The sequence below is a fragment of the Podarcis tiliguerta genome (assembly GCF_965153285.1).
Source record: "Podarcis tiliguerta genome assembly, chromosome: 8".
In the NCBI taxonomy this organism is placed as follows: Eukaryota; Metazoa; Chordata; class Lepidosauria; order Squamata; family Lacertidae; genus Podarcis; species Podarcis tiliguerta.
In genome coordinates, this window is record NC_139541.1 from 81,652,920 (window position 1) to 81,665,839 (window position 12,920).

General features: G+C 48.6%; 1 protein-coding gene across 3 annotated transcripts; it reads right to left on the reverse strand.

The window, feature by feature from the left end:
- Positions 1–176: 176 nt before the first annotated feature.
- FAM98C (family with sequence similarity 98 member C) lies at positions 177–12,484 on the reverse strand. 3 transcript variants are annotated; one of them, XR_014514753.1, is made up of 9 exons: positions 12,294–12,484; positions 8,482–8,618; positions 6,983–7,117; positions 5,733–5,920; positions 5,111–5,194; positions 4,794–4,910; positions 3,857–4,024; positions 470–1,356; positions 177–349 (listed from the first exon to the last, which is right to left on the reverse strand). XR_014514753.1 is itself a non-coding variant. In XM_083455876.1 (8 exons), exons 1-8 carry the CDS (start codon positions 12,314–12,316, stop codon positions 1,216–1,218), a joined length of 993 nt encoding a protein of 330 aa, XP_083312002.1. In that variant the 5' UTR covers positions 12,317–12,450; the 3' UTR covers positions 177–1,215. The 3 variants fall into 3 exon arrangements, 1 of the variants encoding a protein (XP_083312002.1); XR_014514754.1 differs by having other exon boundaries at positions 177–327; positions 12,294–12,450; XM_083455876.1 differs by having other exon boundaries at positions 177–1,356; positions 12,294–12,450.
- Positions 12,485–12,920: the final 436 nt, after the last annotated feature.

Here is a 12,920-nt window from a genome sequence, read left to right on the forward strand (position 1 = left end):
ATGTGATTTCCCCTTAAAATAAAAAGATTAAAAAATGTCTTTCAAATGGCAAACTGTCCCTGACTTTTAAAGTATCCTGCTCACATAACCCTCCTGGCACAATAATAAAGAGAGAGAGAGGTAGAAGACGATGACTAGAGTTTTTAAAACACACACATACTCCCTCACACAGTGAGTTTGAATGACAAGGAAAATGTTTAATCTCTTAGTGTTACACTGAACCCAGCCTGACCATTTTCAATCCAGTCCCTTCAGAACAAGGACAAAAATGAACTTGCACCATTCAAGCAAAACCCCATACTCACTGGCTGCTGCAATTGAGCCACCCTGTAGATCAGCCTTTCTCAACCTGTGGGTCCCCAGATGTCGTTGGACTACAACTCCCATCATCCCTAGCTAGCAAGGCCAGAGCTCGGGGATGATGGGAGTTGTAGTCCAACAAACATCTGGGGACCCACAGCTTGAGAACCGCTGCATAATCCAGAGGAGTAAAAAGTACAAAAAAGTTTGGGTTTGTGCTTAAAAATCCCAAAATAATATCTTCCCTCTTCCTACATTGTCAATTAAATCTAAGGGGACATTTCTAAAGCTGGGTTTCTCATAAATGCTGCCAACCCGGCCCAAAAAGGAAGGTTGCTTCCTACCCACATTCGGCATCTAAAGCCCAAAAAGAAACCTTGAGAAATCCAGACATTTGCCAGCACCTCTTGTTCCTTCATCCTTGCAAGTTGTGTATCAACTAGATCGGGGATGGGAAACATTGGCCCCCAACTCCCTTCACGCCCGATCACTGGCCCCACTAACTGGGGATTGCTGGGCGATGAAGTCCAATGACATCGGAAGGAACCACAGACTCGAAAGGCGCAAATCATCTGGCACCAAGCTATAACGCGGACAACACAAACGTCTGTGTCCAACAACTTTAAAGCAAGTTAAAGGGGGGTGGGGAAGGTGGGAGAGATGTCTGATGTTAGCACACATGCCCTGCCCACTGTCTCGGGTTCAACGTAACGGGCACCTTTCTTGTAAACTGTGTTTCCTCGCATTCTAGGGAAAAGCAACACTGAAACCACCTTTGGTGAAGGCTGGGCTTTGGGGCTGTATCCACCGCTCACCCTTGCTGCGGTTGTCTTCCTGAAGCCTCTTCCCTGCCCTAAAGTTAAGGGTGGTTTTGACCATACCCCACGCCAGAGGAGGTCAGGATCCAGCCCCTTGCTATTTTTTCTTCTTCCTGCTCCTCTTGCCCCATCGCTGGTGGCCGCCGCCTCCTTCTCGCCTCTTCTCCCATGTGGGCATAGGGGGTTCGATCTCATTCGGGCGCCCACCGCGATCCGGGACGTCACCAACCATCAGGACCTGAGAGGGAGGAAGAAATGGACGCGAGAGGGAACAGGAAGTGCTGTTACTAATGATCGCCATCATCAATTTATTCACCGCCTTCTAAACTACCGGCGCAAGGCGGTTTATTCACAAGATAAACACAGGCTATAAGTATACAGTGGTGCCCCACAAGACGAATGCCTCGCAAGACGAAAAACTCGCTAGACGAAAGAGTTTTCCGTTTTTTGAGTCGTTCCGCAAGACGAATTTCCCTATGGGCTTGCTTCACAAGACGAAACGTCTTGCGAGTTCTTGCGAGTTTGTTTCCTTTTTCTTAAAGCCGCTAAGCCGTTAATAGCCACTAAGCTGTTAATAGCCGCTAAGCCGCTAATAGCCGTGCTTCGCAAGACGAAAAAACCGCAAGACGAAGAGACTCGTGGAACGGATTAATTTCGTCTTGCGAGGCACCACTGTATTCTAAACAAGAGGAGGGAATAAGAAGCTGATGCTTCTAAACGCTAAGGGATAGCATATAGCTAAAGATATGTATAGAGAAGAGTTCTTAAAGTCATTGCAGGAAGTAACAGAGAACGTAGAGATCCAGTGCGGTGTAGTGGTTAAGAGCGGTAGTCTCGTAATCTGGGGAACCGGGTTCGATTCCCCGCTCCTCCACATGCAGCTGCTGGGTGACCTTGGGCCAGTCACACTTCTCTGAAGTCTCTTAGCCCCACTCACCTCACAGAGTGTTTGTTGTGGGGGAGGAAGGGAAAGGAGAATGTTAGCCGCTTTGAGACTCCTTCGGGTAGTGATAAAGCGGGATATCAAATCCAAACTCCTCCTCCACAGGTAACCAATATTGGTTAAAAATTGGAGAACTATACAACAAAATCTCCAAAATCCAAGAGATAGGAAATATGAGTTTAGAAGAGCCAATTGAGAAACTATACAAACAAATGGAAAAAAAGAAACAAGGAATGATAGATAAAATCTGTAAGAGAATAAGAAACAGACAACCCAACTTAGTCAAAAGATGTGAAGAACAAGTTAGCGAATCAACGGCTGAAAGGATGATGAAAGGAATAGATGAGATTAAAGTAAGCAAATTTAGAGGGCTGGAATTAAAATTCTTTTTAAAATGGTACAGAACTCCGGCCTAGCTAGCTAATATGGTAACAGGATTGAATTATAATTGTAAACAAGCCAAGGGATGGTTTTTCCATATGTACAGTGGTGCCTCGCAAGACGAAATTAATTCGTTCCGCGAGTCTCTTCATCTAGCGGTTTTTTCGTCTTGCGAAGCAACCCTATTAGCGGCTTAGCGGATTAGCGCTATTAGCGGTTTAGCAGCTATTAAAGGCTTAAGGGATTAGTGGATTAGCTGCTAAAAGGCTATTAGCGGTTTATCGGCTTAGAAAAAGGGGGTGGGGAGCGGAAAAAAATCTCAAGACTCGCAAGACATTTTCGTCTTGCGAAGCAAGCCCATAGGGAAATTCGTCCTGCAAAGCGCATAGAAAAACGGAAAACCCTTTCGTCTAGCGGGTTTTCCGTCTTGCAAGGCATTCGTCTTGCGGGGCACCACTGTACTGGGAATTCCCAGAGGTAAAGGAATTCTGGAATAAAATCCTAAAGGTTATTAATGACATTTTTAAAGTGAATCTTTCAATAGACTTTGATTTCATGACAATGGGTATACTTGGAAGCACGGCTATAGAGATAGGTGACCAGTTTACCTTCAAAGCTATGATATTAGCGGGAAAGCCAACGATAGCTTTAGGTTGGAAAGACAGAGAAAAATGGACAGTAGAGGCATGGAATAGTTATTTGTTTGAACTTATTCAGTCAGACATTGTCGCAGGAAACAACCTGGAAGGTCAAGTCCACCACGATAAGGAACAGATGGAACCCCTATCTTCAATGCATAAAAACTACTGGAACAGAAGACATTCGGTGGAAACTAAAGAGTCTATGCCTGTGGCTGAGGATAATAGTTTGAACCCTTCCAATGGATATGGGGGGGAGGGAGGGAAAGGAAAAAATTGTACGGGAAATTTAAAATTGGAAGGACATAATATAATGTATGTAAAAATCCCGAACTTGAATAAAACTTCAAAAAAGAAAACGAAGCTGATGCTTGTGGTAAAGACCCGTTTATCAAAAAGTTGTTAGAACAAAAATGCCTTCTATTCTTTCCGGCAAGTGAGGAGGGTGGGCACCTGCTGCATCTTGACAGGAAGTGACATAGAACTTCCTGTTCGCTCCCTCCCTCTATCAATTACTGGTGCTCTGGCATTTTATTTCTGGGGTGGAAAAATTGGCAACCAGCACACTTAAGGGATAAAAAACGGGGAGGCTGCACAGGTACAGCTCAGGTCCCCAGAGCCCCTGGATGGGAGAAATGGGTAGTTTGATTCATATATTCAAGTCATCTGGAATCAGCCTTGCTGAGCACCCGGGCACAACTGCGCAGGCCTGCTATAGGGCTTTCCTGTACCCTGTCCCAGCATCTTGGGAACGGCACCCCTCTCCAGCCCGGTACCTTGTTGACGGCACAGCTTGTCTTGTCCCGCGAAGCTCCGCTGCTGGTCTTCACGATACGCGAAAAGTCCTCCCGCGCTGCCAGCAAGTGAGGAACGTTGACCTGGGACTCCTCCAGCAAAGATTGCCGCAAGGGTTTGAAGGCCTCCGACATAGCTCCGCTGCGGTCCTAAGTTGTGGGGGGCAAAATTTGAGGGAAGAAGTCCATTTTTCATTCAAACCCCCCCCCCCCAGTCTATTCAGGCCCGGTCAATGCTGTTGAACTAATATTAAAACTATTGTTTGTTATATTCTTTTACCGTCATACCTCATGTTATGTCCCACAGCGACCCAGAAGTACCGGAAAGGGTTACTTCCGGGTTTCGCCGCTCACGCAGACGCGCAAAATGATGTAATGTGCATGCGCAAAAGCGGCGAATCGCGACCCGTGCACGCGCAGACACAGGTTGCGTTCTTTTCATGTTGCGAACGGGCCTCCAGAACGGATCCCGTTCGCAACCAGAGGTACCACTGTATTTATATCCTGCTTTTCCCCACCATGCAGGACCCAGGTTGGCCCACAGCATAAATTAAAACAATAAATTAAAACAACTGCTTGCCAACCTAGCAGTTCAAAAGCATGTCAAAAGTGCAAGTAGATAAATAGGTATCGCTCCGGCGGGAAGGTAAACGGCGTTTCCGTGCGCTGCTCTGGTTCGCCAGAAGCGGCTTAGTCATGCTGGCCACATGACCCAGAAAGCTGTATGCTGGCTCCCTCGGCTAATAAAGCGAGATGAGCGCCGCAACCCCAGAGTCGGTCACGACTGGACCTAATGGTCAGGGGTCCCTTTACCTTTATCCGTAACACCAGCAAGTCTACCCTATTCTTGAAAACAACCACACACCAACACATGCAACCTTTTAAAAGGACATGCCCCCCTCTTGTCCTAGACACTCACCTTTGCCCTCTCGGACCAATGGAAGGACTCAACGGTGACATCGAGACGAGTGGCCATCATGCGCCGGCGGCACTGATACTCTGTGCACAGCAAATCCCGTATGCCCTCCAACGCCCCCTAGTGTTGTCATTTGGGAGAGGGGCAAGAGGAAGCGAGAGACATAAGCCGTTTGCTGTCCTTCCACCCACCCTGGAACCACCCTCAACAACCCTGCTTTGGCCAGAAACGTGTTTGGAGAAGGACAACCCGCCCCGACCAAAGGGGCAAGCGTCCATGCGGTGGGGAGTTCGTTGCCAATGCCACTGGCCTGTCCTTACCCATTTCTCGGAGGTCAGCGTGGCCTTTAGGAGCGGTGCCATCTGCTGGTGCTCAGGGGGTAGTGAAGAAAGCACCTCCGAAATCTAAGGAGGAGACCACAAGTTTAGCTGTTGAGGGGGGAGAGAAAGAAACAGACCATTTGCATATTGGGGTGCAGCCAAAGCAGCAGTGGGGGGGGGGGGAGGTTCTATTCCTCTAACTGCCCTGAACAGCCCCACCCCCCTGCTTCCAACATTCAGCAAGACAGCTAGAATTAAGCTGCAAGGAGCATTAGAAGAAGAAGAGAAGAAGAGTTTGGATTTGATATCCTGCTTTATCACTCCCCTTCAGGAGTCTCAAAGCGGCTAACAATCTCCTTTCCCTTCCTCCCCCACAACAAACACTCTGTGAGGTGAGTGGGGCTGAGAGACTTCAGAGAAGTGTGACTGGCCCAAGGTCACCCAGCAGCTGCATGTGGAGGAGCAGAGACGCGAACCCGGTTCCCCAGATTATGAGAGTACCGCTCTTAACCACTACACCACACTGGCTCTCATTAGAGACCAGGAGCTTTAGCGCCTCCCATATCTTTGGCGCATGCACAAGTCAAACAGCCGCCCTATCCTGCCCCAAATGCCTCCCCACCTTGGCTTCTATGTCAGCCATGGCTTGATGGACTGGGCAGCCTGGATCGAGGTCCGCCATTCCCAGGGCTTGGCAGATGAGTTGGAGCTCGTTCACCGCTTCGCCAGCTGGGTCTTCTTTTTCCGGTGGCGAACAGGGCGTCTTCCGAGCCAGCAGCCGGGCAGCCAGGAGCTCTGAGCTCAAAAAATCTTGCCGGGGAAGGAGAAAGAGCTGGATTCAGTGGCCGTCCTAAATTTATATCCCATAAACCTTGGGGACCTAAGCGCTTCTAGGCTGATTTTTTTTAAAAAAATGAGGGTTGGGAATTAACTACGTAATATACATACATACATATACACACACACACACATATATATATATATATATATGATTTGCATTTTTTTATTTGTTAACTTTCTTATATTACATCGGTAAACGTTGTCATATTTCATTACAGGACTTACTATAATAGAATTAATTATGTAAAATATTATTATTTATTAAATTTATTAGTCCCTTTTTTGCCATGGCAACTCAAAAGCAACTTGCAAAAAAACCCCTACACATAAAAACCCCCACATGGAAACATCCCACACACTCTAAAAGGCCATTGTTAAAAGCCAAAGCCTTCTTTAAAAATGAATGTTTTCCGACGCCTGAAGATGTGTAACAATGGTGCCAGAAGCACCTCGGAAGCCGCCACTGAAAAGGCTCATTCTTGTGTTCCCACCCTTTGGGCCTCCCATTGATTTTAAAATAAAAATGAGCTAATACCCAAATGACTCTTCTATGTTTAGCCTGGAGAAGAGGAGGTTACGGGGTGATATGATAGCCATGTTCAAATATATAAAAGGATGTCACCTAGAGGAGGGAGAAAGGTTGTTTTCTGCTGCTCCAGAGAAGCGGACACGGAGCAATGGATCCAAACTACAAGAAAGAAGATTCCACCTAAACATTAGGAAGAACTTCCTGACAGTAAGAGCTGTTCGACAGTGGAATTTGCTGCCAAGGAGTGTGGTGGAGTCTCCTTCTTTGGAGGTCTTTAAGCAGAGGCTTGACAACCATATGTCAGGAGTGCTCTGATGGTGTTTCCTGCTTGGCAGGGGGTTGTACTCGATGCCCCTTGTGGTCTCTTCCAACTCTATGATTCTATGACTCACTGATTCCCAGACCTTTTCTAGGTTTGGGAGCAGAAGTTCTTAGCCACATCTTTTCTGAGCCCACCTGCACAGAATGAGCCGAGGAATAAGCCCCTTCCTGCCTGGACTTACACAGGAGCTGGAGGCACCTGTCCGGGGTGCTAAGCCTGGCTGTGACGTCCCCCGCAGTCAGTGAGGAGTAGGGACAGTGCAGCTCCCCAAGGAGGCCGCTCACTTCGATCTGGAAGGTCTCGGCATCCTCAGGACCTGAAAGGACACAATGCCACTTGGGGATAGAAATCTAAAACATCAGCTCAATGAGGAGTGGATAATAATAATAATAATAATTTTTATTTATACCCCGACCTCCCCAGCCAAGACAGGGCTCAGGGCAGCTATCAATCAATAATAAAAACAAGTTGGTTAAAATACAACTTAAAAATCAAGATTAAAATACAACATTAAAACATTGAGATGCAGCCTCTTCACAGGAGGAGAAAGGAAAAAAGAAAGAGGGAGAGGGAATCAAATTGATTCTAAGCCAAAGGCCAGGTGGAACAATTCTGTCTTGCAGGCCCTGCGGAAAGAAATCAGATCCTGCAGGGCCCTGGTCTCCACCAGGCCGGGGCCAGTGTTGAAAAGGCCCTGGCTCTGGTTGAGACTAATCTAACTTCCTTAGGGCCCGGGACCTCTAGGGTGTTGCTATTTATGGACCTTAAGGTCCTCCGTGGGGCATAGCGGGAGAGGTGGTCCTGTAGGTACAAGGGTCCTAGGCCGTGAAGGGCTTTAAAGGTCAAAACCAGCACCTTAAATCTGACCCTGTACTCCACCGGGAGCCAGTGCAGCTGGAAAAGCACTGGGTGAATATGCTCCCATGGCAGAGACCCTGTGAGGAGCCTCGCTGCAGCATTCTGCACCCGCTGGAGTTTCTGGGACAACTTCAAGGGCAGCCCCACGTAGAGCGAATTACAGTAGTCAAGACTGGAGGTGACTGTCTCATGGATCACTGTGGCCAGGTCGGGGCAAGAAAGGCAAGGGACCAACTGCTTGATGCGGCGAAGGTGGAAAAATGTCGCCTTGGCTGTTGCTGTAACCTGCACCTCCATGGAAAGGGAAGCGTCAAGGATTACACCCAAACTCTTAATGGAAGGCAATGGCACTAATTGGGCCCCGCAAGAGAAGGGAGTTGGTCCCTCATCCCCATGCCATCCTGACCCAGCCAGATGAAAGGGCTGTCCTCGGTACTAGCCAATATGACCATCCCTACAGGCATTCTCAAGGGACACAGGTAGCACTGTGGGTTAAACCACAGAGCCTAGGACTTGCTGATCAGAAGGTTGGCGGTTCGAATCCCTGCGGCGGGGTGAGCTCCCGTTGCTTGGTCCCTGCTCCTGCCAACCTAGCAGTTCGAAAGCACGTCAAACTGCAAGTAGATAAATAGGTACTGCTCTGGCAGGAAGGTAAACGCCGTTTCCGTGCGCTGCTCTGGTTTGCCAGAAGCGGCTTAGTCATGCTGGCCACATGACCCGGAAACTGTACACCGGCTCCCTCGGCCAATAAAGCGAGATGAGCGCCGCAACCCCAGATGTTTTTGCTGCATTCATCTCTCCCCACAAAGCCAGGTTACCTACCACGAGTGGGATTCACGTCCTCTTCGAGCGGGCAAAGGCTGCGGAGCTCGGAAACCAGCCAAGAGCATAGAGCTGTGAACTCGGGGCTGGAGACGCCGGCTTCAGCTACCCGAGCAAAGCCATCCATCGACAGGCACCTGGGTGCAAGGGAAAAATTAATAATAATAATAATAAAATTTATCTATACCCCGCCCTTCCCAGCCAAGACCGGGCTCAGGACGGCTAACACCAGGTATAAAAGCAATCGATTGAAATACAACTTAAAAACAAGATTAAAATACAACATTAAAATGCAGTCTCATTTCAGTAGGAACTCAAATCAAAAACTTTTTGGGGGTTGAAAACATCAAGTCTTCACCAAGGCCAACTATCCAGACTGGTCCTACGTGGGCCAGAAAAAAAGCCAGGGAAGTCCCTAAATAGGAGTTCCATCACAGAAGGAGAAAGGAAAAAGGAAAGAGGGGGAGGAAAGAAAGGAGATTTTATTTACATGATTGGTTCCCCCCCTCTTCCTATACTGTATAAGTAAAATGTAAGGCTGTCATCACGCAGCTCCCATTGGAGATTAGGTAGCGCCACGTCACAACCCTGGATTTGCTCGAAGCCATGGGAGGGGACGGGGAAAAGAGAGAAGGCAGGTTGTAAAAGGGTGGTTTTAAACAACAGCATAGAGTTGAAGAAAGCAGGGATAGAAGGACACAGAGGAGCTGTGAGGATATGGGGGCGGGGCTTGAGGGTGCTGTCAGGGGGCGGGGCTTGGCAGGATTGGCAGGCAATGTGCACAGGGGCAGCAGCCCCTAGTAACCCAACCCTTCCTCACCAACCTGGTGTGCCCTCCAAGTGTTTTGCACGATAAATGGCACCAGGTCAGGGAAGGTTGCTGCAAGCTGCTATGTCAAGCTGCAATTTCTGCATTGGGCAGAATGGCTGTATACAAGTGACCCAACGGCCCGAATCTGTATATGTTCCTAAAAGGCCTCTTAATTCAAAGAGACCCAACAACCAGCACCACCACGTTCCTCTCACATCTGCACCCGAGTAATACACCGTTTCCGCACATCGGAAGGGGTCAAACACAGGTTTTCCGGAACAGAGAATGCAAATCCCAGCAGGACTGAGCCCCCAAAACTTCCCACTTTGGAAATTAAACAATGGACACGTTATGTGGGGGGCGACTGCGTTGGAGGAAACGTCAGTGTGTACGGCTGCTAACCATCTACTGCCGATTTGAGCAGTATGTAAAGTGGCAATATGCTAATGTTGTTCCTGGTTGGAATGGGTCTCTGAATTACGATAACTTGCCTGTATAGCAAACAGACAGGTATGTTTGGGTGTGCCTGGAATGTAGCCACCTGGGTAAAGGTTAGAGCCGCACCCATCCACCTGCACAGCCTTTGCCTCCTGCCCTGCCCAAGACTGGCACACAGTCCCTGGAAGGCTGCCCATCAAAGGCGGCAGCCCTCAGATCAATACACCCCTAACAGATCAATATTGTCCTTAACCGATAACAGAAATAGGTAGGGGCAGGGGTGGGGGGAGAGAGATGGAGAAAAGGAAGGAAGGAAGATGGCACTGTTTTGGCTTCTTATATTTGGTGCCTAGACACTAAAACCAGCTTCGGGTTCCGGAAAACAGGCTCACAGGGAGCCTTGCTCCTTGCATTCCTGAATGGCTTCAGCATCAGACCACACAGAAAACAGGCAAACTGGATTCACCAACTATACAGAGCTTCACTGGCTGACAAGCAGAGAATGACCTTTTCCCTCTCTCTGCTCTCCCAGTGCCAAATTCTGGCTGCAAGCTCCTAGAATCATAGAATCATAGAGTTGGAAGAGACCACAAGGGCCATCGAGTCCAACCCCCTGCCAAGCAGGAAACACCATCAGAGCACTCCTGACATATGGTTGTCAAGCCTCTGCTTAAAGACCTCCAAAGAAGGAGACTCCGCCACACTCCTTGGCAGCAAATTCCACTGTCGAACAGCTCTTACTGTCAGGAAGTTCTTCCTAATGTTTAGGTGGAATCTTCTTTCTTGTAGTTTGGATCCATTGCTCCGTGTCCGCTTCTCTGGAGCAGCAGAAAACAACCTTTCTCCCTCCTCTATGTGACATCCTTTTATATATTTGAACATGGCTATCATATCACCCCTTAACCTCCTCTTCTCCAGGCTAAACATGCCCAGCTCCCTTATCCGTTCCTCATAAGGCATCGTTTCCAGGCCTTTGACCATTTTGGTTGCCCTCCTCTGGACACGTTCCAGTTTGTCAGTGTCCTTCTTGAACTGTGGTGCCCAGAACTGGACACAGTACTCCAGGTGAGGTCTGACCAGAGCAGAATACAGTGGCACTATTACTTCCCTTGATCTAGATGCTATACTCCTATTGATGCAGCCCAGAATTGCATTGGCTTTTTTAGCTGCCGCGTCACACTTGCAGCAGGGACCTTTTGCTGTAAAGCAGTCACTGTTCATCCCTCCCTCGCCCGCTTCCCTCAGCTGCCACCCCAAGCACCGGCCTGGCCAATGACTGGTGGGTTTGGCAAAAAGTTGGGACTCTTTCTTCCATTCCAGCCATGCAAATATCAGAGGTGGGATGTGGGGCAAAGCTGGTGAGGGGGTGTGGCTGAGGAGGGGAGAGCCCCAGGACCTCACTCTCAAAACTAGAAGCACAGAATTGTAGGGTTGAGATAGGGACCCTGAGGTCATCTAGTCCAACCCCCTGCAATGCGAAATATAAGAATAAAACAAATTGTCCTGTAGCACCTCAGAGACCAGCCAAGTTTGTTCTTGGTACAGTGGTACCTCAGGTTACAGACGCTTCAGGTTACAGACCCCGCTAACCCAGAAATAGTACCTCAGGTACTTTGCTTTGGGATGAGAACAGGAAGAACGGCGGCGGTGGGAGGCCCCATTAGCTAAAGTGGTGCTTCAGGTTAAGAATGGACCTCTGGAATGAATTAAGTTCTTAACCCGAGGTACCACTGTATAAGGGAACTTCCTGTTCAGGGAAGTTTTTAATCTGTGATATTTTACTGTATTTTTTGTTTCTATGGAAGCCGCCCAGAGTGGCTGGGGAAACCCAGCCAGATGGGCAGGGTACAAATAATAAATTATTATTATTATTATTATTATTAGATTTTGTGTGCATTCACAGGTCTTCAGATATACCAAGAACAAACATAGTTGGTCTCTAAGGTGCTACTGGACAATTTATTACATATATATATATATGTATATATATATGTGTGTGTATATATATATATATATATATGTGTGTGTGTGTGTGTATATATATGTATATAGATATATAGAGACATATATATACACATGTATATAGATATATATATATATAGGTATAGATATAGATATAGATATACACACACACACACACATATATCTATATATATGTGTGTGTGTGTGTATATATACTGTATACACACACACACACACACACACATATATATATATATATACACACACACACACACATATATATATGTGTGTGTGTGTGTGTACAGTATACAAACACACACACACACACACACACACACACACATATACATATATCGACTGCGTCAGACCAACGCGGCTATCTACCTGAATCTAGAACCCTGCAATACAAGATTCTTTTGCCCAACTTGGGACTCGAACCCATGACCCTGAAAATTAAGAAACTCCTGCTCTATCGACGGAGCTGTCCCTCTTTCCCCTCCCCCAAACCCTTTCCCACCCCACCCGCCTCTGGGGTTGCCCCAATTCCTCTTTCCCCCTCCTCGTGGGCCCCCGAACCTCTTTCCGCCCCCGAAGCTCTCACCCTCGGGCCGCGTCTCCCTCCATGTCTCCGCTGGAACCAATCTGTCACCTCGCGCACGCGCAGATCCGAAGCCCGGCGAGCTGTTCCACTTCGCGTCCGTTGGCTGAGCCCAGAACCAGAGGCGGCGCTTTTCATTGGCTGAGCCGCCCATCCGGTGAGCTCCGCCATTGGAGCAGGAGACTTTTATCCCCACCTCCGTTGTGACTCGGCCACGCACGGAAATGTCCCCGCCCACCACGTCGAAGGCTCGCCTCACCACATTGGCTGACGGCTCTCATAGCAACCGAGCGCCCGCCCATTCCCTTTCCTCCTCCTCCTCCTCCCCCGCACGGCCCAGTCCTCGGCCAATCAGGAGACCGCCTCTGTATCCAGCTAGTTAAAGCTCCTCGTTACGTCCCGTCTCTATGGCAACTCGCCAGACGCACGTGGAGATCGAAGTCCAACTCGCCGACCAATCAGAGCCTGGCGCATCGCCGCCGCCCGATCTTATTTGCCTTCGAAGGAGCAGGGGGCGTGGCCTGCGGAGGGAATTCCCTCCCGCCTCCACCTGTCTTCGCAAGGTGCGCTTTGCGGGGTTGCGGATTGAGAGCATCGCGGGCGCCGCTGAGAGTGGCATCCGAGGCTGCC